General features: G+C 36.5%; 2 protein-coding genes across 2 annotated transcripts; both read left to right on the top strand.

Annotated features, from left to right (window-relative positions):
• Positions 1-4,175: 4,175 nt before the first annotated feature.
• PSV08DRAFT_262175 (proteinaceous host-selective toxin toxa-domain-containing protein) lies at positions 4,176-4,983 on the top strand. The gene is made up of 2 exons (XM_014216967.1): positions 4,176-4,600; positions 4,650-4,983. Exons 1-2 carry the CDS (start codon positions 4,248-4,250, stop codon positions 4,780-4,782), a joined length of 486 nt encoding a protein of 161 aa, XP_014072442.1. The 5' UTR covers positions 4,176-4,247; the 3' UTR covers positions 4,783-4,983.
• Positions 4,984-17,724: 12,741 nt separating this feature from the next.
• On the top strand, positions 17,725-20,137 carry PSV08DRAFT_406974 (uncharacterized protein; the record flags this gene model as incomplete). Its single annotated transcript, XM_066093758.1, has 5 exons — positions 17,725-18,002; positions 18,059-18,293; positions 18,358-18,680; positions 18,734-19,110; positions 19,173-20,137. The coding sequence occupies 5 exons, from the start codon at positions 17,725-17,727 to the stop codon at positions 20,135-20,137; spliced, it is 2,178 nt and encodes a 725-aa protein (XP_065949690.1).
• Positions 20,138-20,214: the final 77 nt, after the last annotated feature.

Raw genomic sequence — 20,214 nt, 5'->3', positions numbered from 1 at the left:
TAATATAAAATCTATTAGTAAATTAAATAATCTAACTCTAACTATATCTAAGAATATATCTAAAGCTAAACTAGTTAGTAATAAGAAATATAAAATACTAATAGAAGAAGAATAACCCCTTATAACTAAATATAAGAAGATAGTAGAATTTTAAGAAAAAAATAAACTATTAACGCTCTATATAAAGAGGTAAGATAGCGTAATACTAGACGTACTTAAAACCTATCTAAGAGATAACTTAGTAGAAGTAAATAAATAGATTAATGTACTATCTACGCTACTTAGATAATCTAATATAGTCTATAATAAAAACTAGATACTACTTAATAAATACTAAACGCTATAGTATTTATAATTAGATATTAACTTTTATAAGATTATAATAACTTAGTAATTACTAATATATACGTATACTATAGCTAATATTAAAAGGTTAGAATAGGGACTTATACTTTAAGAGGTAATATAAGAATAGAAGATATAAAGATAGAATAACTCCTATATACCTATATAGTACTAGTATAATATAAGAAATAAGAACTATATAAGTATATTATAGACTACGTATATATATAACTACTATCTAACTTACTACTTAAATAAGAGAGAAGCTAGATAGAGCTTATAGTATATAAAGAGTATACTTAAGTATAAATAGCTATAGTATAAATATAAGAATAATAGCTGCCTATTATATTTATAAGATAAATATAAAAAAATATACTTTTCTAGTAGAATAGACTACTAAAATATTATTTAGATATAAATAGTATATAAAGTATAGTACCTAGACGGTCTCTTAATAGAATATAAGGAAGACTAATAGTATATATACTTTAATAGCAAATAGGAGAGGTATATAGTAGTAAAGAACTATAATAGATATTAATAAAAAGAGTCTTTTTTAAGCTAATAATATAGTAATAAGGCCTCTCTAAGGAAATTAATATACTAGAACCTCTAAGATTAATAAAGCTTAAGATAAAGCTTAATAGAATATAGATATAGGCACTAGTAGATTTAGAATTATAAGTAAATTACGTTTTAGCGCACGTAGTAGCCTAAGCTAGACTTAAGGTATAATAGAAATAATAGTCTTACCTACTATACGTAGCTAATAGTAAACTAATACTAAATAAAAATAAGATTATATATAAGAGTTATATAACTAATTATATATAATTAGATATATTTAGCTAATTAAGGCGTAATTATTAATAATTACTTTATTAATTATATATAATTACTTTAATAGCTAATTAGAATATACCTTCTACCTAATTATTAATAATTACTATATTAATTATACACAATTACTTCTACTTCTTAGTATATAGTGTAGGTATTAAACCCTTATAGCTTAATATATTTAACTTAAGTTTTAAGTATAAGTATAATATAGAGAGTTATTTTACTTATATATTACCATCTACTATATTGCACCTTACTACTCTATCTATAAAAACTAACTAATAAGAAGCTTAATACTAGAAGTCTTATATCACTTCTACTTAAGCTATACTCTTAACACTCTTTTACTACTATATATATTAGTTATCTTAGATTCTAGAAGATTCTTCTTAGTAGTAGCTTACGTAATCTATAGCGTAATAGATAGATATTACTAGATAATAGTATAATAGCTTCAAGTAATAGCTTAATTAACGAGTGTTAGTTAAAGGTTAAGTACTTTAGTTCTATTAGAGATTAGCTAGTAAGCTTATATCTCCAATAATATATATTTATATTATAAGCTTATAAGTAGTATTATATATATATATAAAATAACTATTATATATAAGTTATATAGTTTTTAATAGTTTTAAACTATATAATTAAGCTTTTTTTTAAAAAAAAAAAAAATAATATTAGCTTATTAGTAGTATTATATATATTAAATAACTATTAAATTTTAGTTATATCTTTATTAATAGTTTTAAACTATATAATTAAGTTAGAAAAAGTAAAATATACTTAAAAAAAAATCTTAAAAAAAAAAAAAATTTTAGAAAATAGAAATTAAATAATAGTATTAGCTTATTAGTATTATTATATATATGAAATAAGTATTATATATAAGTTATACAGTTTTAAATTGTTTTAAACTATATAAATAAGATTTAAAAAAAAGCTTTAAATAATAGTTAATTATAAACTAGTAGATAATAAAATTACTAAACAGTAATGTATTAAAAAAAAATTTAAATTATTTTTTTTAAAAAAGTTAAAACTAAGAAGCTAAAAAGTTACTTACTAAGATCTTAGTAAGCTTACTTAGTAAGGTATTAGTAAGGCGCGTTTCCTATTTAGGTAGGTGTTAATTACTTTAAGTACTTCGCGCGAGTTAAGAAGAAAATAGCTTAAGTTCTTAATTAGTACTAGCGCTGAGCCAAAAACCTTCTTTGGGACTAGCGCGGTTCTGCGCGAAAACCAACTTTTTAACCTTCTTTTCTTAATAACTTAACAACGAGTTATCGTATTGTAATGAGAGTTGCACCGTTGAAATCGCAGCGTTTAACTCTATCGTTTAAGCCCAAAAAATTAATTTTTTTTCCTTAAGGTTTTGCTAACCCTCACCCACATTCGTAGCTCCAATGGCAGAAATGCTAGAGAGATCTCTCTCAGCAAAGAATCCAAGCTTGGATTAAGCGAATTCTTGTATATATTCAAAAAATAATTGAGCTACAAGGTGGTAATAAGTATATAGAAGGAAGGGATAAGCCTCGGGTAAGGCGGCCAAACTTCGGCTGAATCATTCTTGGCAGGACAAAACTTTTAAAGGGCACCTCCGTATAACCCACTTAGTTAACGTTCTATGCAGGGGTCGCGGTACCATAAGAAATTAATCTAGGTAAGCGCTAAGCCTATCAAAGTATGGGCCTATGGTCCGGCTTGGCGCTCCGATGGTGACCTGACATGCCGCCTGCAGCCCGACCATGTAGCGCACAGGAAATTGCTGTGCAGGGGTACATACAAGTATCTCGGCGTCTTACGGATGCTAATTTCAGAAAAGGATAACGCTCTAAGCCTAGCTGACCGTCTCAGAATGGTTTGCAGTGGACAGAAGATAGTAGATCCTTGAACGGTAGGTCAGCGGGTTCTAAGACTCAGGCACGGTCCATAATCAGAGGTTACCGTCCTAGGCAAGCTGTCGGTCTTCCAGACATGGTTAGCGAGGAGGGGCGCTGCTTCTTTGGCGTGAAGGTACTGTTGCAGACGACGAGGTGCCTTGTCTTAGTGTAGCCGTCTACGGCGATCGGAACTGCTAGTCTTGCCAAGGGCACTTAGATATCAACAATGGCTTGGGGACTCCTTGTCTAGCTTCTTAAGAAGTAGTCGTCATTCCGCAAGTATGGTAGCTCCTGATCTAGCGATCCACACAGTCTAGGGTACTAGGCCAATAATGCTCGCACAGCAGCGCCTCATACAAGCGGGCTCTACCCATGTATCTAGGAACGAGTTTTCTTGGTACGTCTAAAGTAACTTAGTGTGCAATTTAGGACCATCTAGGATTTTTAGCCGGTCTCAGTGCTATATTTGGTATTTCGTAATCACAGCCCTGTTGTAATCTACGACGGGCCTATTTTTCTACACAGTAAATTACGGTCGTAGTATTATCTAAGACGGGACTAGATGTCGGATGTGGGCGGGAGACAAGGAATGGAATAGGTTGGGCGAACAGATTGTCTAGTGAGGTTACAGTGTAGGGATAGTTAGTAAGACGAAGCGGTAAGTAAGAATATGCTGTAGGGTCTAGGGTTACAAAGAAGATAGGATACCCATGATATAGATAAGCAAATCTATTCATAGAAAGATAGAATAATAGTTTAGACTAATTATAAAAAATATTAGGTAGGGTATTAAAAGATAGGTAAAGAGCGGAAATAAGGACAGATATAAAAATAAGGAGAAGCTACTTAATATATTAAGTATTACGGGGCTTAGAAGAGATACAGTGCATAGATAACAGTATTTAGAGGGCTTTTATAGTCTAGACTTCGGTAGTGCTAGAATGCTAAGTGGGGTGTAAGATTGGTTAACGTATTTGGACGGCGAGGATGACGATCTACTACGATAGTCGATATCCCGATGGGGATGTACTAACCGTGATGGATGTGGTTAGGGGCATGAGGGATTATGTATATATTCTACGCAGTACCTTTACAATGAACCATCAATATTAAACAGCACAATTAATCTACTCTTTACATAATATCTAAGACTACTTTCAAGTTATTCTTTGCATAATGTGGGCCCCAAGTATCCTACTTATCTTGATTCTCGGCCTTGTCCAAGCAAAGCCACTCTCTCTTAACGCGCGTGAACTCTCTCTCGACGGGCGCGAACTCTCTCTCGATGCACGCAGCGTCCTGCATAAGCGGCAGGGAAGCTGCGTGTCCATTTCACGACCTGCGAATAACCCTTCTATCAACAACATTGGCCAAATAGATATTACCTCCGTTGTAAACGGAGGTCCTGGGATGACATGGGATCTTAACAACCTCGTTAGAGTTCATGTTTCACGCGAGGTCGATGGATCATTATCTTTTGATTGGACAAACACTGGCTCAGCCAATCGGCTCATCGTTACTGAATGGAAATAAGTCTCTCTAACCATTTAATAAATACTTGTCACTAACTTATACTACTAGTTCTAGTTCCACCTCTGGAAATGGTTATGTGCTTCTTGGTAGTTACGGTCTCCCTACAGGTACGGGGAATATCTGTTTCCCCGTAGGATCAGGACAAGGTAGAACCTGGAAAATGCAGCTAGAGGACTAGAGAATGTTAGATATAAATGAGAAGGATAGTCGTTGTATGGAGTTCTCTTATAGTAAGAGTTTAAGCTCGGCCGACTAGGATTAGGGGTTAGCGTTATGAAGCTTAGAATGTAGGTAATGGTAAGCTTAACCTTAAGGGAAAAAATTATTTTTTTTCAACTTAAATAATACAGTAAAGTTCTATGATTTCAACGGTATAACTCTTATTTTTTAACTCTAGCCTTTAGGGAACGTTTTCGTGAAATAAAATTTTAGGATTTATTAGAACTAGTTATATAAATATTTAAATTAGTAACTACGCGTAAGCGCCTATTCTAGCTCCACCTATTAACACCGTCATGCCCGCTTATTAATATTGTTACTGTTACACGGGGTCTGGATCTATACTTCTCTTGCTAGGTCCCACACTAAGGCTAGTAAGCTTTACGCTAGTGTTCTGTAAGGTTGTCTAGTGTTACAAGCAACAAGTAGAAGGATTCACTCCCCGGGAATGACGACGGTTAGTTGGGAAACCACTTAGGATCCTAATAAGAAGGATAGACATCGCGGGGCTAAGTCACGTAATATACCATCACGCTAAGACGGTGCTATCAGTAATAGCAGGACCCGTATATAATAGCAGCCATTAGAAGTAAAGACGACTATTAGTAATAGTAGGTTAATATTCTAATAGTAAGACTAGAAGTAATAAGGATATAAGGATAGATAGATTTTATTATTTACTCTTATTATAGTTAACTTAAATTGTACTTTCTTACTAATTACTTAACTTTACAAGATTAATACTTATTAGTCTATTTAATATAGATTAGGAATTATTAACCTATTATTACTTTCTATTTAAGCACGCCTACTCTACTATATCGCTAGATAAATACCTCACGACGCTCTTTACATTATCTCACTCGCCCTAACCTAGACTAAGCTTAGAGAAGTATTAGCACTAAACCCTATATAATACTTAAACTACCTATAGATTTAGTAGATATAGGAAGATTAATATTAGGACGCCTAATTAAGACTTAAGATATCTTATAATTACTCTTAGTTATAGGCTAGTGCTAGTAAACTAGTCTAGAGTCCTAGACTAGTATATAACCTAGTAATTAACGACGAAATGCTAACGCTAGACGATAAAGAAGAGAGAGATAGAAGCGTACTATAAGCGTACGAGATCCTTAGGCGATAAAACAAGATTTAGGCACGATAGATAGCTAAATATAAGTAATAATTAATTAGCTTATAAGCTAGCTAATAGCTACGCTAAATGAAAAGCCTATTAAGAAACCTAAAATAGCTACCCTAGACAAATACAATAGTAACTAAGAAGGGTTATAGATATTCTTTACTACTATTAAGTTATACTATAGCTATAATAATATACTAAATAATAAAGAGAAGATTTTTATAGTAAATATATACCTAAAGGGCAAAGTAGCTAGTTAAATATAACCTTACGTAGAGGATTTTCTATTAGATATTAATAATAAAGGAACTAAGAATAAGACGCGTACCTTATTTAGTAGTTAGGCTAACTTTAAGGAGGAAATAGGACGTATCTTTAGGGAGATAAATATAGAAAGCTAGGTAAAGAAAGCGATATCTTGCCTAAAGTAGACTAAAGTAGTATTAACTTATATAGTAGAGTTTAAGTAGTTATAGGTATAAATTAATTAGGATAATTTAGCACTCTAGATAGTATATAAAGTAGGTCTAAAGGAAATTATTAAGAACAAACTTATATACTATAATAAGCTAAAAGATTTATACTTATTAATTAAGTTAGCAATAAGAATTAACACGCGATTATAAGAATAGAAGGAATCCTAGAGAGAATATTAACTAGAGCTACTCTTTACTAATACCTAAAGGTATTAAAGTAACAAAGATCACGATAGAGATATATATATAACTAGTAAAGTATAAGATAAGTCTAAGAATAAGAATATTAAGAGTATAGCTCGAGTGGAAGTAATATAAGACTTCTGGTGTTAAGCTTCTTATTAGTTAGTTTTCGCAGATAGAGCGGCAGAGTATAATATAGTAGACAGTAACGTGTAAGTAGAATAACTCTCTATATTATACTTATACTTATATAGTTCTAGTGTCCTAGCAGTTCTAGTAATAGCGAGGGGTTAGAGGACTATAAGGATTGGTAGGACTAGTCACGTAGTCCTAGTAAGTTCTAGTATATAAAGTATACTAAGCTAGAGTAGGATCTATAGAACTTGTTACGTAATTTCTTTTTATACTACATTCTTATTCTTTTATAAATTACTTATTAAATAAATATAATAGCGAAATGCTCTCTATATTCTAAGGCTAGTTATAACACTATCCTCCTCCTCTTATAACTTATTCTTAAGGTAATGTATAGCCTAAGGTTTTAGAGAGGTATATTACTATAATTTTATAGTTACTATAAATAGAGTATTTATAAAAATAGATTATTACTAAAAAAAGTAGATTATTATAAATAAGAGTTACTATTATTATAGCGTTTATATAAGCGCTATATTTCTAGAAGTAAGAGGTTTCTATAAGCGTTTTATTCCTAGAAATACTAGGTTTCTAAGAATGCTTAGTGATTCCTTCTCTCCTCGAAACCATATTAGTATGGTCCACCCATATGAGAGAGTGACTCATTGAAAACTACCCATTCGACCTGAGAGGAAGACTTATTAAAAGTGAAAGACCTGAGAGAGCTACTCACTAAAACTACTAGGCTACGAGTCTCACCTCGATTTAGATGACCCCCTCCCCCACCTACTCAATTTGTATCTAGATTAAATCTAGCCTACTTAGATACTTGCAGGCTCAACCTGCACGTCTTATATAGCCTACCGGCTGAGAAAGGACGTTAATCTACAATAATAATAATAATAAGAACGCTTAGTTTCTAGGAACGCTTAGAGATAGATACTTCTATCTATAATAAGCTTAGTATAGTAAGTATAGCGTCTTTAGAGGTGTAGTATTAGTTACGCTAATATTATTAGGTTTTAGCGTAGTAGTACGCTATAACTAGGCTTACTCTATGTTATCTAAGTACGTATCGTATTTCTAATAGGTTCTCTTTTACTTTCTTATTTTACTTAGTTTTATTATCGTCTTACTAACTATATTAAGTTTACTAGAGTTCTTACTATAGTTTCTTATTCTTACTATTTAAGGAAGTAGTTACTTTATAAGATATCTTCTCTTAACTAAAAGTATATAAACTATATTTATATAAACTATATAAGTTATAAACTAAAGAATTAATTATTATCTAATTTTTTAAAAATTAATAAGAAAATATCTTATTTAGAGTAGTTAGAAGATAAGAAGAAAGCTTATCTTTATATTAAAGAGAATATAGCTAAAGTAACCTTATTACGTGCGTAGTAGGCGTAGAAGAAGCTTTTATAGCTTTAAAAATAAAAGAAATTATTATATTAAAAAGAGTAGAAGATATTTAATTATAGTTTAGCTATAGTAGAGAAGTTAGAGGCTCTTAAGAAGTTAGAGGAGTTTAATTCTAAGGTTACGTTAGTAAACCTAGAGGCTCTTTTAGGTATAGCTACTATAGATTAGTCCTTCTTATAGGATATTAGTAATACTATACTAGGCGCTAGCAGTAGTTTATAAGGTTTATCTCTTATTTCTATATATTCTCGCTATCTAGGTATCCTAACTATTTAACTAGGTATTTAGTTTTATTATTTCTAGTTTAGTATATAATAATTTTTTTAACTTTAAATTTATCTTCCTCTTTAGGTTTATAATAGAATATTTTCTATAGTAGCGTTTTAAGGTCTACTAGTTCTAATAGTTATATATAAAATTATAAGTATATCTTTACGTTAGCTAGTAAGTTAAGTATATAAGTAACTAGTTTATTTTACTTAGAAATTAAAAATAGTCTAACTTTAACGTAGTTTAGTCCCTTACTTAGACGCTAAGTGCGAAGGTTCTTTATAAGTAGATATACTCTATCCTTCTTTTTTAGCTAAGGTACTATTTTTCTTTTCTTATTCTAATAGGAAATACTTTAGCGTTAAGCCTATTTAATTAATATTTATAATTCTTTATAGATTTTCTTTAGTTATTTAGCTATTATAATAGCTACTTCTATTTTTAAACTTAGATACGTTCTAGTAAAGAGATTTAGATATTATCTATAGTTTATATAGAATAGTGTTTACTTTATAAATTCTAATAGCTAATTATTATATACTAGTTATACTATAGGTAGTAGTTATACCTAATTATCTTACTAATAGTTAGCGTAAATCCTAAGATTTATTTTTATTATTTAATTTATTTATTCTATTTATCTATTAGTTTATAAGTAGTAAGCTATTAATAGCTTTTATTATATCTTAATTTTAGCTATAAGAGTTTCCTAGAAATTAGATATAAAGAGTTTATCTTTATTACTAATAATTAATTTTAGTATTTTATATTATTTAATTACTATATCTTTAATAATATATACTAGTTTTACAACGTTGTAGTTTTTTTAGAATAGAATAAATTTAGCGTATTTAGTAAGTCTATTAATTATAACTAGTATTACGTTATATATTACTTTAGTTACTAAGTCTATTAATAGTAGTAGTCCTATAATCAAGTCTATAAAGATATCTACTAATAGTTCTTATAGTAGCTCTAGAGCTTATATTTCTCTATATAGTATATATATACTATACTTATTCCTTTAGTATTCTATATATTTAGTAATATATACTATAACCTTATTCTTTATACTTTTAAATTAGTAGTTATATTAAATAAGTTCTATTATTCTAGTAATTCCTAAGTGTCTATATATAGGATCGTTATAATATTCTTTAATAATAGTTTATTATACTTCTTTAGGTATATTATTCCTAATTTTTATAATAATATTAAGTTCTTATATAGGTTCTAATATTCTATCTTTATTAATCTTAAGTATAGGTTTATTAATTATTATCTTAGTTCCTATAATATTATATTATTAGCTAAGAGCGTTAGCTTTTCTATTTTTTTTTCTTAGTATATAGATAATCTTAAACTTATATTATCTTAGTAGTTTAGCCTATCTAGTCTATCTTTAGTTAACTACCTTTATTATTATAAAGTATACTAGGTTCTTATATTATTATTATTATTATTGATTAACGTCCTGTCTCAGCTGGTAGGCTATATAAGACGTGCAGGCTATGCCTACAGGTAACTACGTAGTGCTATCAATTTGGTGTAGGTGGGGGAGGGGGCTATCTAAATCGAGGTGAGGCTCGTGGCCTAGTGTGGAGGAGGGTAGTAGGAGGTCTTGCGGGTGAGAGGAGAGGTAAGTTGGGTGTAGGGCGAAGGCACCTAGTGTAGGTGTTGTCCTAGTTGTCGAGGTTTCCTTTATACCAGGCCTGCGTTGCAGCCCTAGTTTCCTTAATAAAGGCAATAGTAGCCTGTACGCCTACTGTAGTATCTAGTAAGAAAGCTAGCGATAGGGGGTCCTTTGTAGTTTCTTGCATCTTCTTCCTAGCCTCCTTGTATAGCGTGCAGCTAAGGAGGATATGTGCAGGGTCTTGAGTAGCTCGATAGTTGCAGGGGCAAACTTTAGAGTCTACTTTTCCTCGCTTGAATAGGAAGTCTCGTAGATAGCAGTGACCTAACTTAAGCTGATAGAAGGCGCTAGAGGCTTCTCTACTAGTAGGAGGAGTAGCAATCTGCTTTCTAGTCTTCCACTTGTACCTTGCGGCGTAAGTAGTAGGATTTAGAGTAATAGCTTTTCTCCTGTATTGTCCTAGATAGCTAAGCCACTCTCGCTCGCCTAGCTGCTTTATTCGTGTGCCTATTACAGCTAGGCTCGTCCTGCTAGAGCTAGGATCTAGCTTTGTCGCCTCCTTTGCTAGCGCGTCTGCTCTCTCGTTTCCTATAACGCCCTGGTGTCCTGGTACCCACTGTATGGTAGGTAATATGCCTTTTTCTTGTAGCTTTTCTGCTGCTATAGTGCATCTAAGTTGCCACTCTTGCCCTGGGTAGTCAGAAGCAGTCTTTAGTCTGAATATTGCAGCCTGGTTATCTGCATATACTCTAACTTCAAGGTAGTCGTCTGCTAGGTCAAAAGCTTTCTCTAGGCCTAGGGTAATACCCTCTAGTTCTCCGTTGTAGACTAGCTGGTTGTATCCTATATTAACCTTTTCATAAGCTATGAGACTAGCTCCTTTGTAGAAAGCTACTCCTACTCCTATACCCTTGCCTTCCTTTGTAGCTGAGGCGTCTGAGTAGATCGAGAGGAGATATTCGTCTTCTAGAAGCTCCTTGTGGTGCTTTGCTTCGATTTCCTTTGACTTCTTAGATATATTAGTCTTGTAGGGCATTGTAGAGCTCCAGGGCATAGAGGCGTAGTGCTTGATCTCCTCACTATCGTCCGATAGAGCTGTTGAGATAGATCTAGTAATACGCTCTAGCTGCTTTCCTTGATTACTAGTGATAGCAATATTAAGAGGGTGGCTAGGAGCTAGCTTTCTTGCTCTAAAGGCGTATTGTCGTAGGGCGTTGTTAAGTCTAACTCTAGGAGGACATAGAGCTGCTTCTACCTCGCTAGGTATGGCAGGTGAGGTTCTGAAGGATCCTAGGATCTTTCTACAGGCTTGGTTCTGCAGCTTCTGTCTCTGGTTAAGCGCTGTCTGCTGCTCCCTCCAGAAGATTTGGCAGCCATAGTCAGCTACGCTGGTGATGCAGGCTAGGTAGAGCTGTCGTACTGCTCTAGGAGAGAGGCCTTTGTTTGAGTTAGCTAGCCTGCTAAGGCGGTGGAAGGCTGCGCTAGCCTGCTGGTTTCTAATAAGGCTGTGGTGCTTGAATTTGAGGCTGCAGTCAAAGTAGACACCTAGCCATCTAACTAGCTCCTTAGACTGTACTATCTCCTGATTAGGTAGAGTAAGTACTCTAGCTTGATCCTTTCTTGATCTTGTCCAGTTTACTAGTTCAGTCTTTGAGCTATCGAATTGGATGGCTGACTCCTCTGCTAGTCTAAAGAGATTCTGAATCTCCTTTTCTAGTAGCTTGATATTCTTCCTTACTGACGTAGATGATATTGAGATCTGGAGGTCGTCTATATAGGAGGAGGAGTAGATATTCGCATTAGTCTGAATTGCATTGAATAGTGGTTTTGAGTAGATCAGAAATAGGATGGGCGAGGCAGGGCTTCCTTGAGGGGTTCCTGTCGAGATTACCTGCGGCTCCTCAGTCTGTCCGTCAAAGGACAGCTGCAGTATTCTGTCCTCTAAAAAGGACTTTGTCCAGGCTAGTAGGCAGCAGGGGAGGCCTTGATCTTTCATGACTTCAAGAAGCTTGTTTTTTGAGACGTGATCGAAGGCTCCTTTGATATCAAGAAAGATAGTAGTAGTAGTCTTCTGCTTTCTTTTCTGCTGCTGTATGTTGTTGTAGAAGAGTAGCGCAGCGTCGATAGCGGATTTCTTTAGTCTTCCTCCTAGTTGAGAGGGGTGGAGTAGATCTGTTGTTTCCGCTAGTGCACCTAGTCTCCTAGCTACTAGTCTCTCTAGTACTTTGCCTAGGCAGTTTAGGAGTGAGATAACTCTATAGGCCTTAGGGATCGAGTAGTCAGGCTTGTTTGGCTTTCTTAAGATGACTCCCTTTGCTTTTCTCCAGCACCTTGGGTGGTAGCCTAGGTTGAATAGAGTAGAGTATATCCTAAATAGAGCTTCTGGCTGCGCTGAGTAGACCTTTTGGATCACCTCCTGGCTGATCAGATCAGGCCCTGGTGAGGTGGCTTTCACCTTACAGCAGGCAAAGGAGAGTTCGTCCTCTGTCAGGGCAGGCCAGGTCCATCTGCTGTCTCCCCTGTAGATGTGGAAGGAGGGGGTCGCTGTCGTAGGAGGCGGAGGAAAGAGATCCTCTCTAAAAGCCTTACATTTCTTAGTGAAGGATTCCTTGCCTTTAATAGCAGGTATTCGAGTACTAAGGTTATCTTTAGTATATGCTAGCGCTTTAAAGATCTCCTTAGGTGAGTCTTTTTGGAGGAAAGCCTCCCAGTGGCTCTGTTTAGCTCGTTGAATAGCTTTTAGGTATCTATTTTTTGTACGTAGATACTCTCGTTTCCACTGGTAGAGGGAGCTATTATTTTCCTTTGCTGCCTCCTTCTTGTAGGCTCTATAGGCTCTACTTAGGTCTCGCTTATGGCTATCTAGCTCGCTAGTCCACCAGGGCTTCGTCTTTGGCTTTTGGTTGACTAGTGGAGTTGACTTTTCTAGCGCTTTCTGTATAGCTCTCGTAAGATCTTCTCCTAGCTCGTCTAGCTTAGTTTCTAGTAGGATATTTTGTCCTAGGATAAGCTTTCTTGAGGTGTAGTTCGAGCAAGGAGGTAGTGTTGATAGGCGCTTCTCTAGATCTAGGACTTTGATCTCCTGTCCTAGCGTCTCCTTGAAAGTCGTCCAGTCCGTTCGTTTCGTATTATACTGTTTTGGCAGGCTGGCTGGCTGGCTAGGTAGCTGGCTAGTAGTATAGATACTAAATAGAATAGCGTGGTGGTCAGAACCTACTTCAGGTATAGTCTGCCAGTCCAGGATACTAGCAGCTGTATTGCTGGTTGCAAAAGTAAGGTCTAATACGCTTTCTTGCCGCATATGAGATCTCAAGAAAGTGCCTGCCCCTGGAGTATTTAGTAGAGTGAGATCTTGAGTATCTATCCACTCTACTAGTTCCTCTGCTTGTGTGCTAGGGCTGCGCTCCTCTAGGCTCCACCTAGGATGGTGGGTGTTGAAGTCTCCTAGGATAATTGACTGAGGCTGTAGGATCTCCTGCAGGAGGCGCCTCTGAATTGTCGTCTTATTTAGCCCTTCTTGGAGGCTTTTTTCGTTATAAATATTGTAGATATAGAGGCTAGAAGTAGAGGCTAGTACTTTGATAGCTAGGAAATCGTTATCGTCGCTAATAAAGGGATTAACCTCTCCTTTTAGGTCTTTTCTAATATAGAATAGTACTCTAGGCCTTAAGGAGGTATCCTTAGGGGTAGGTAGTATCTGAGTAAAGTCCTGGTGAGCGGTAGATCTAGTGTTTTCGTACGAGGATCCCTTAGGTAACCAGGGCTCCTGTACTGCGACGATCCTGGCGTCTACTTTAATAGCTAGGTCTAGGGCGCTCTCAGTAGCAGGGCTATTCCTATTAACATTTATTTGTAGGACTTTTAACATTCTAGTTAGAAGAGGTAGTCCTAGATATCCTAGCTTGTAGGATATCACATTCGTGGCTATTAGCTGCGTGAGGTTTGCTACAATTAACACACTTAAATATAGTGTGTACGCAGGCTTTGCCTTTAGTAGGGCAGGACTTGCATCTGTGTAGACTAGTGTGGTGAGCCTCACCACAAATCTGACAGGCTACTCTAGTGCACCTAGCCTCAAGGTGGCCAAAGCCTTGGCATTTAGAGCACTGCTTTAAGTTGTTAATAACTCGTAGCTTCTCTGCTCTTAGGCTCTCTCCTAGGATATAGAGCTTTCCTCTTATAGCCTTGAGGGCCTCCTCTTCAGTCGCAAAGGCGACGCAGGCGGAGCCATAGCTTTGCTGCCCTCTCTTAGACTCAGGAGTGAGCCAGAAGGGAGTGCCTACTACTTTAAGGCCTTTGTTAAAGGTCTCAATCTCCTCCTTGATTACCTCTAGGCCGTGGTTAGTAGGTAGCCTATGGACGACTATTTTAAACCACGAGGTAATTGGCTGCGCTACCTTAAAGGCTACTAGATCCTTCCAGATACCCTGGTTTTCCAGCAGGTAGTTGGCTGTAAAAGCAGGCGTGGTAGTGACTACCTTATTCCCTTTTGAGGATAGCGTGACTGAGGCGACTACGGGCGATTGCACCCCTCCTTTCAAGGTGAAGGCTTGGTTGAAGGCATTTCTTAGCCTAAGGGCGTCAAAGGCAGCAGGGCCTCCTTGGTTGACTAGGACGAGCTGCCTCTCCTTTAGGCTAGGCTTAGCCTTTTGAGGTGCCTTCTTCTGCATAGTAGTCCACTGTTGCTCCTTGTTTGCAGCTGCAATGGCAGCGTACGATATAGGCTGCGTAAGAGCAGCTGTCTGTCTATCACCCTGCTGGTTTGGTTGTGCAGGAATAGGCTTTTCAAGGCGTCGAACTTTGTCTCTAAGCTCCTTTGAGACATTTGAGAGAGAGGAGATCTGATCTCCTAGGATTGCTGAGTTCTTCTTACTAACTCTACCTGTCTCAGTATAGTCTCTGAAGACTTCTACTAGGTCTAGTAGACTAGTCTGCTGGGTAGGGTTGTTTTCAGCTAGATTAGCTGCTTGGATTACTAGGTTCCTAGCTATCTCAAGAGCCTCTTCTACTGTCGTTGCCTTAGGTGTCCTATTCTGGCTAGAGAAAGGGTTCCTTAGTGTCGAGCCTATAAAAGGAGAGAAGTTGCTCCTAGTACGTCTATGAGTGCGAGTCTTCTCTGGTGAGAAGTTTGCTTGTCTTTTATTTGGTGGTAGAATAGGTATTTCAAATATATTAGAGGTTTCTAGATTTTGAGTGGGGGTAGCAGGCTGCGTAGCTTCCATTTCTATCTCGTTCTGGATCTGTCCTTCTAGCTCTGCTATCTCCTGCCTTATCCTTGGTAGCTCGACGTCGATAGTATCGCTGTCTGGCGGCATCTTGCTTAGTAATCGGCGTGGTCTGTGTGTTCTGTCAGAAGTGAGACGTGTCCAAACGTGTCTACTTTTGAAGGCCTCTAGCTCTACAGCGCGTAGGCTGCACGTTTTAATAGTGGTTGTAATCGATTTCTTAGGGTTTATTTGTATATATTTGACTGATATTACACCTATTCTAGAAAACTCGAAGTTGGTGTGGTGTCTAGTGACTAGGTTCTTATAATTTATATAAATTATAAGTTCTAAGTAGCTTTTTATATATACTTTCTAGTATTATAAATATACTATAATAGCTAGTAGTTCCTTATTATATATATTATATCGTTCTTCTAGTTCTAAGAACTTTCTTAAGTAGTATACTACTAGATACTATTTATTATTAATAAGTATACTAGTATAGCCTCTTAGAGCTAGGTCTAATACGTTTATTTTAATCTTTATTAGTACGCCTAGAGTAAATATTCTAAAGTATAGTAGTATAATATATACTATCTTAAGCTTATTAAAGGCTTTATCTACTTCCTTACTTTATATAAATAGTATATTCTTATATATAAGTTATATTATTAGTATTATAATCTTTAAGAAGTTCTAAATAAATTACTAGTTAAAGTTTGTAAATTCTAAGAATAATTAAATTTTTATAACTATAGTTAGTATTAGCTAGTTCTTAATAACTTAAATCTTCTCTTTACTTATTTATAGTCTATTAACTCCTACTATATAGCTTAAGAAGTTAACTTTAGTCTTATAGAATTTATACTTCTTTAGCTTAAGTTTAAGGCTATATTTATCTAGAGCCTTAAGTACTATCTTTATATATTCTATATAGTTCTTCTTATCTTCTAAATAAATAAGGATATTATTTAGGTAGATAATAACAAATATATCTAAGTATAGGTTAAGTACGTTATTAATAAGTTTTTAGAATATTACTAAGGTATTTATAAGCCTAAATAGTATAACTATATACTTATAATACCTATATTAAGCTCTAAATACTATTTTCTATTCTTTACCTTTCTTTATTCTAATAAAGTAGTATATATCTTAGAGATCTAGCGCTATAAAGATCTTTATATAAGATAATTAATCTCTAAGCTCTATAATATTTAGTAGTAGGTATTAATTTTTTACTATAATATTATTAAGTTACTAGTAATTAATATATAGTTAATCTATACTATTCTTCTTTAGTATAAATATAATTAGATATCTTACTAGTAACTTTAATAGTTATATATATCTCTTAGCTAGACTCTTATTAATATACTCTCTTAGTATCTTAAGCTCTCTTTCTAATAGTTAATATATAGGCCTAAATATTAGTGTCTTTCCTTCTTATAGAACTATCTTATAGTTCTAGAGTTTATACTTTAGTAATGTTATTTATTTACTACTTCTTAAAATAGATATTTATATTTCTTATACTATTTAGAGAACTCTAGAGTTATATTATTCTCTCTTCCTCTCGCTTTATAATTTATAGAGCTAGTATTAGTATTTATTAAGTATAGCTTTCTATTTTAAAAACTATCTTTTAAGTACGCTCTTCTCTTAGTATTATTATACTACTTAGTAATATTACTCTTATTTACTATTAAACTCTACTAATATATAGGTTAGCTTATAGTTATATTCTTTCTATAGTACTTAAATTAAAATACTTTTAACTTTTAGTTAATCTATAAGTTTTATTTTCTAAGCTATAGAAGTCCTAAAATAATATTATAAGTAGCTAGTTTAATAACGTCTAGGTTAATCTTCTCTATATACTCTAAGATATTAAGTGTTACTTATTTACTATCTTAAACAATCCAACGGCAATTTCGGTGCTGATTTCGGTAGCTTGTGACACCGTTTATGGATGCTAACTTGCCACAAAACCCCCCTAATTGTGTGGGCAGTGGCCCGAGTGGAAACCTCTCCGGCTTTCCTACCTTAGCTAGCGTAGGCGTTAAATAAGTGCAAGGGCTAATTTATTCTCTCGTTAGGCATGCTGCAGCATGCCTGTGACCTGACTCAATTTTTTAAACACTATAAGTGAATGTTAACCGAATTCAAGATCGGACTGCTGATGGAGTACTAAAGGCCCTCTCCTCCCCGTCTGCAGCAATACAAACCAGGCCTTCTTTTCCTTTTCTTATTTCCTTTGCAGCCTGCATTCTTCTTCAAACTCAAAGCCTCGTTGTGTTACTCTTGTTTCCCTTCACACTTGGCCTCAGACATCCAACTATAGGCGCATGCTCTGCTTCTATTAGCTCTGCGTGTACTTGCTTTACCTCTCTCTCACGCTTCTTTTTTGCATATATTGTGCGACATGCCACAATACTCATCCGTTAAAAGTTCCTCCAACAACAGCGATTACTCTGCGTCTGACACAGACCATGGTGTAGAGCTGGATACAGATCTGACAGACGTAGACGAATTTGCCGACAAAATCGAAAAGAATGAAGCATGGGTATTCCCCGACGACGATCATCCGCCTGAATACTACCTTCAACAACTGGAGAATTTCAACGAACAAGAATACGTCAAAGAAGACTATAAGGAAAGCAGTACTCGCTTGCTCAATCGTATGGAAGATCAGTGGAACCAGTAGGTCTCCTATCTCCTTGGAGCTTGCGCTAGATCCATGGACTGATCCAGCATAGGTGCTGGACGTACCTCAAGAAAGACTATTATCGTGCTTACGCAACCGTATCGGTTAGCACTTTATACACATTCTTTGACTGGCTACTTAGCCAGCGCCAGGGCAAAGGTGGGAGGAAACGCCGAGGAACTAAGTTCTCTAGCTCCCTAGGAACGTACTGGAAGGTTTTCCGGCTTGTGTATGAAAGAGCAACTGGTGTGAAACTAGACGGAAAGATGAATCGGAGCATGCACAAGGTACATTGACCTGGCTTTCCAACTAAAGTCTCACGTGAGCATATATATCTAACATAACTAACAGGTACTAAGGAAGCTGGCGAAGAAACACGATCTAAAGAAGATCGGTCGAGATAAAGCCTGCATGTATGTCGAGGATCTGGCTCAAGTTCTGCAAACGAATCTAGTAACAACCGAAAAGAGATATCCTCACGGTCGCTATAGGATACAAGCCCAGCTCTATCTACAACTTGGTGGGTTTACAGCGAACCGGCCCCAGGCTCTCCTCAGTCTCTGTTATCGCCATATACAAGTTACACTTCTACGTGATCCTGAGGGTGGCCCTCATCGAGTGCTTCTGGAGTTCACTTTTGAATTTACAAAGGAGTTTCTTGGTATCAAAGACCTGTACGTGATCATTGTGTACAAGAAAATCATGCGCTGATGGACTTTTCCTTAAGGAACACCTTCCCCCTTCCTGAGATTATGTTCGATCAGACGCTCCTCTTCAGTCCTCACGTCTTCCTCCTTGGCCTGCTCTTCCGCGATCGGGCGTTTGCAGCCTATAATCTAACCTCGCCAGAGGAATTGAGCAGACTCAAGATTCCGCCAGGCCGCAATGAGCTCCCATTACGCCTGAATCGGACGTTGGACAATGTTCCGGTGTTTCGAAAAGCGGTGCAGACTCTGAATGGTTGGGATGTCTCCCCTACCGAACCCCTCCCCTACTCCACCCTACTTCCATGGATCCGGACTTTGGGTGAGATCACGGGATTTGCTCAAGTCACCCGTCCTTATTCGCTGAGATACGCTGGAGGGAAGGCGTTCAACGAAAACGGTAAGTCTATCTATTCAATCTGAGTTGCATAATGCAGGATGTAGTCTTAACGCACCGTGTAGGTAATGTTAGTGAGGCTATGCAGAACCTGATGATGGGTCATGCCAGCATCGCGACATTTCTGAAGCATTACCTTTCGCGACGTATTACAGTTGATACGCAGGCTGTTGTAAGAGGCATCCAGCCACAAGCAGCCCTCATGCGGTCGGCTTGTACTATGAGCCGCTCGATTGATCGTCGTCGGCCACGAAGACTCACGAAGGAGCAGTCTGCATCTGTAGACGATGATCCTTCTATCTGCTCTCTTCTCAACCAACGAGAGCGCCTCAAACGTACCGTTCGCAATGCAACAAAACAGCCCAAGTACAAAGCGCTCACCACCAAGATTAACCAGGAGAGGCAGCGTCGGCGGCACGCCCTTCTCAAGGACGTTAAAGAACGGTGGGAGTTTGAGCAGCCTGTGCGTGATGTCGAGCGGCAGCTTGCTGGGTTAGAAACTAATGATGATCTGGAGCTGGTTCACGACATTATGCTCCCAGCCCAAGAAAAGCTATGCGACTCAGTCTTGTCGAAACCAGGAGCCACTATGGAAGAGGAGGTCGCCAGGCGTAATTGCGCTATCCATGCGGTCACCCTATATTGTGACATGGAAGAGGGGGGGATGAACCCTATCCGAAAAGGGGACCGAAGCAGGAACGCTGCCCTACCCGCCAAGAGCCAACCAGGATACGAGGAAGAAGCAGTAGAGTTAGCCAAAGTCTCTGTGTACAAGGAAAAAAGGCCGAGGGTATGTTTCCTTTGCCTAGGCAATGAAGGGCTGCCGCTGGCACAGCGCATATATGCTTTTAGCACTCCAGGCGATCTTAGCAAGCATTTTGGACGCAAGCACCTAAAAAACATCCAGAGTGGGAGGGGTCTTGGCTGCAAGCTTTGTATGGTGCCCTTGGTAGACAAGACGCACTTGCAACGACATGCTCAAGAAATTCACGGAACTGTGTCCCCTAGACGTTCTTATAGTTGCTGCTAGACCTAGATTGTCGTCTTGGATTATGAAGAAAATCCAAAACTTGACATAGCGATTGAGCTTTTCACAGGTGGCGTGAG

Source organism: Bipolaris maydis, assembly GCF_028858645.1.
Source record: "Bipolaris maydis strain C4 unplaced genomic scaffold PSV08scaffold_2, whole genome shotgun sequence".
Lineage (NCBI taxonomy): Eukaryota > Fungi > Ascomycota > Dothideomycetes > Pleosporales > Pleosporaceae > Bipolaris > Bipolaris maydis.
This window is presented reverse-complemented; position numbering and strand designations above follow the sequence as displayed.

What these genes read in the sequence shown, in the direction of transcription:
- PSV08DRAFT_262175 (XM_014216967.1), top strand. Translation starts at nt 4,248, where the DNA reads ATGTGGGCCCCAAGTATCCTACTTATCTTGATTCTCGGCCTTGTCCAA. An exon ending in CTCATCGTTACTGAATGGAA is followed by an intron (nt 4,601 to 4,649) that starts ATAAGTCTCTCT and finishes AACTTATACTAC; the next exon opens with TAGTTCTAGTTCCACCTCTG.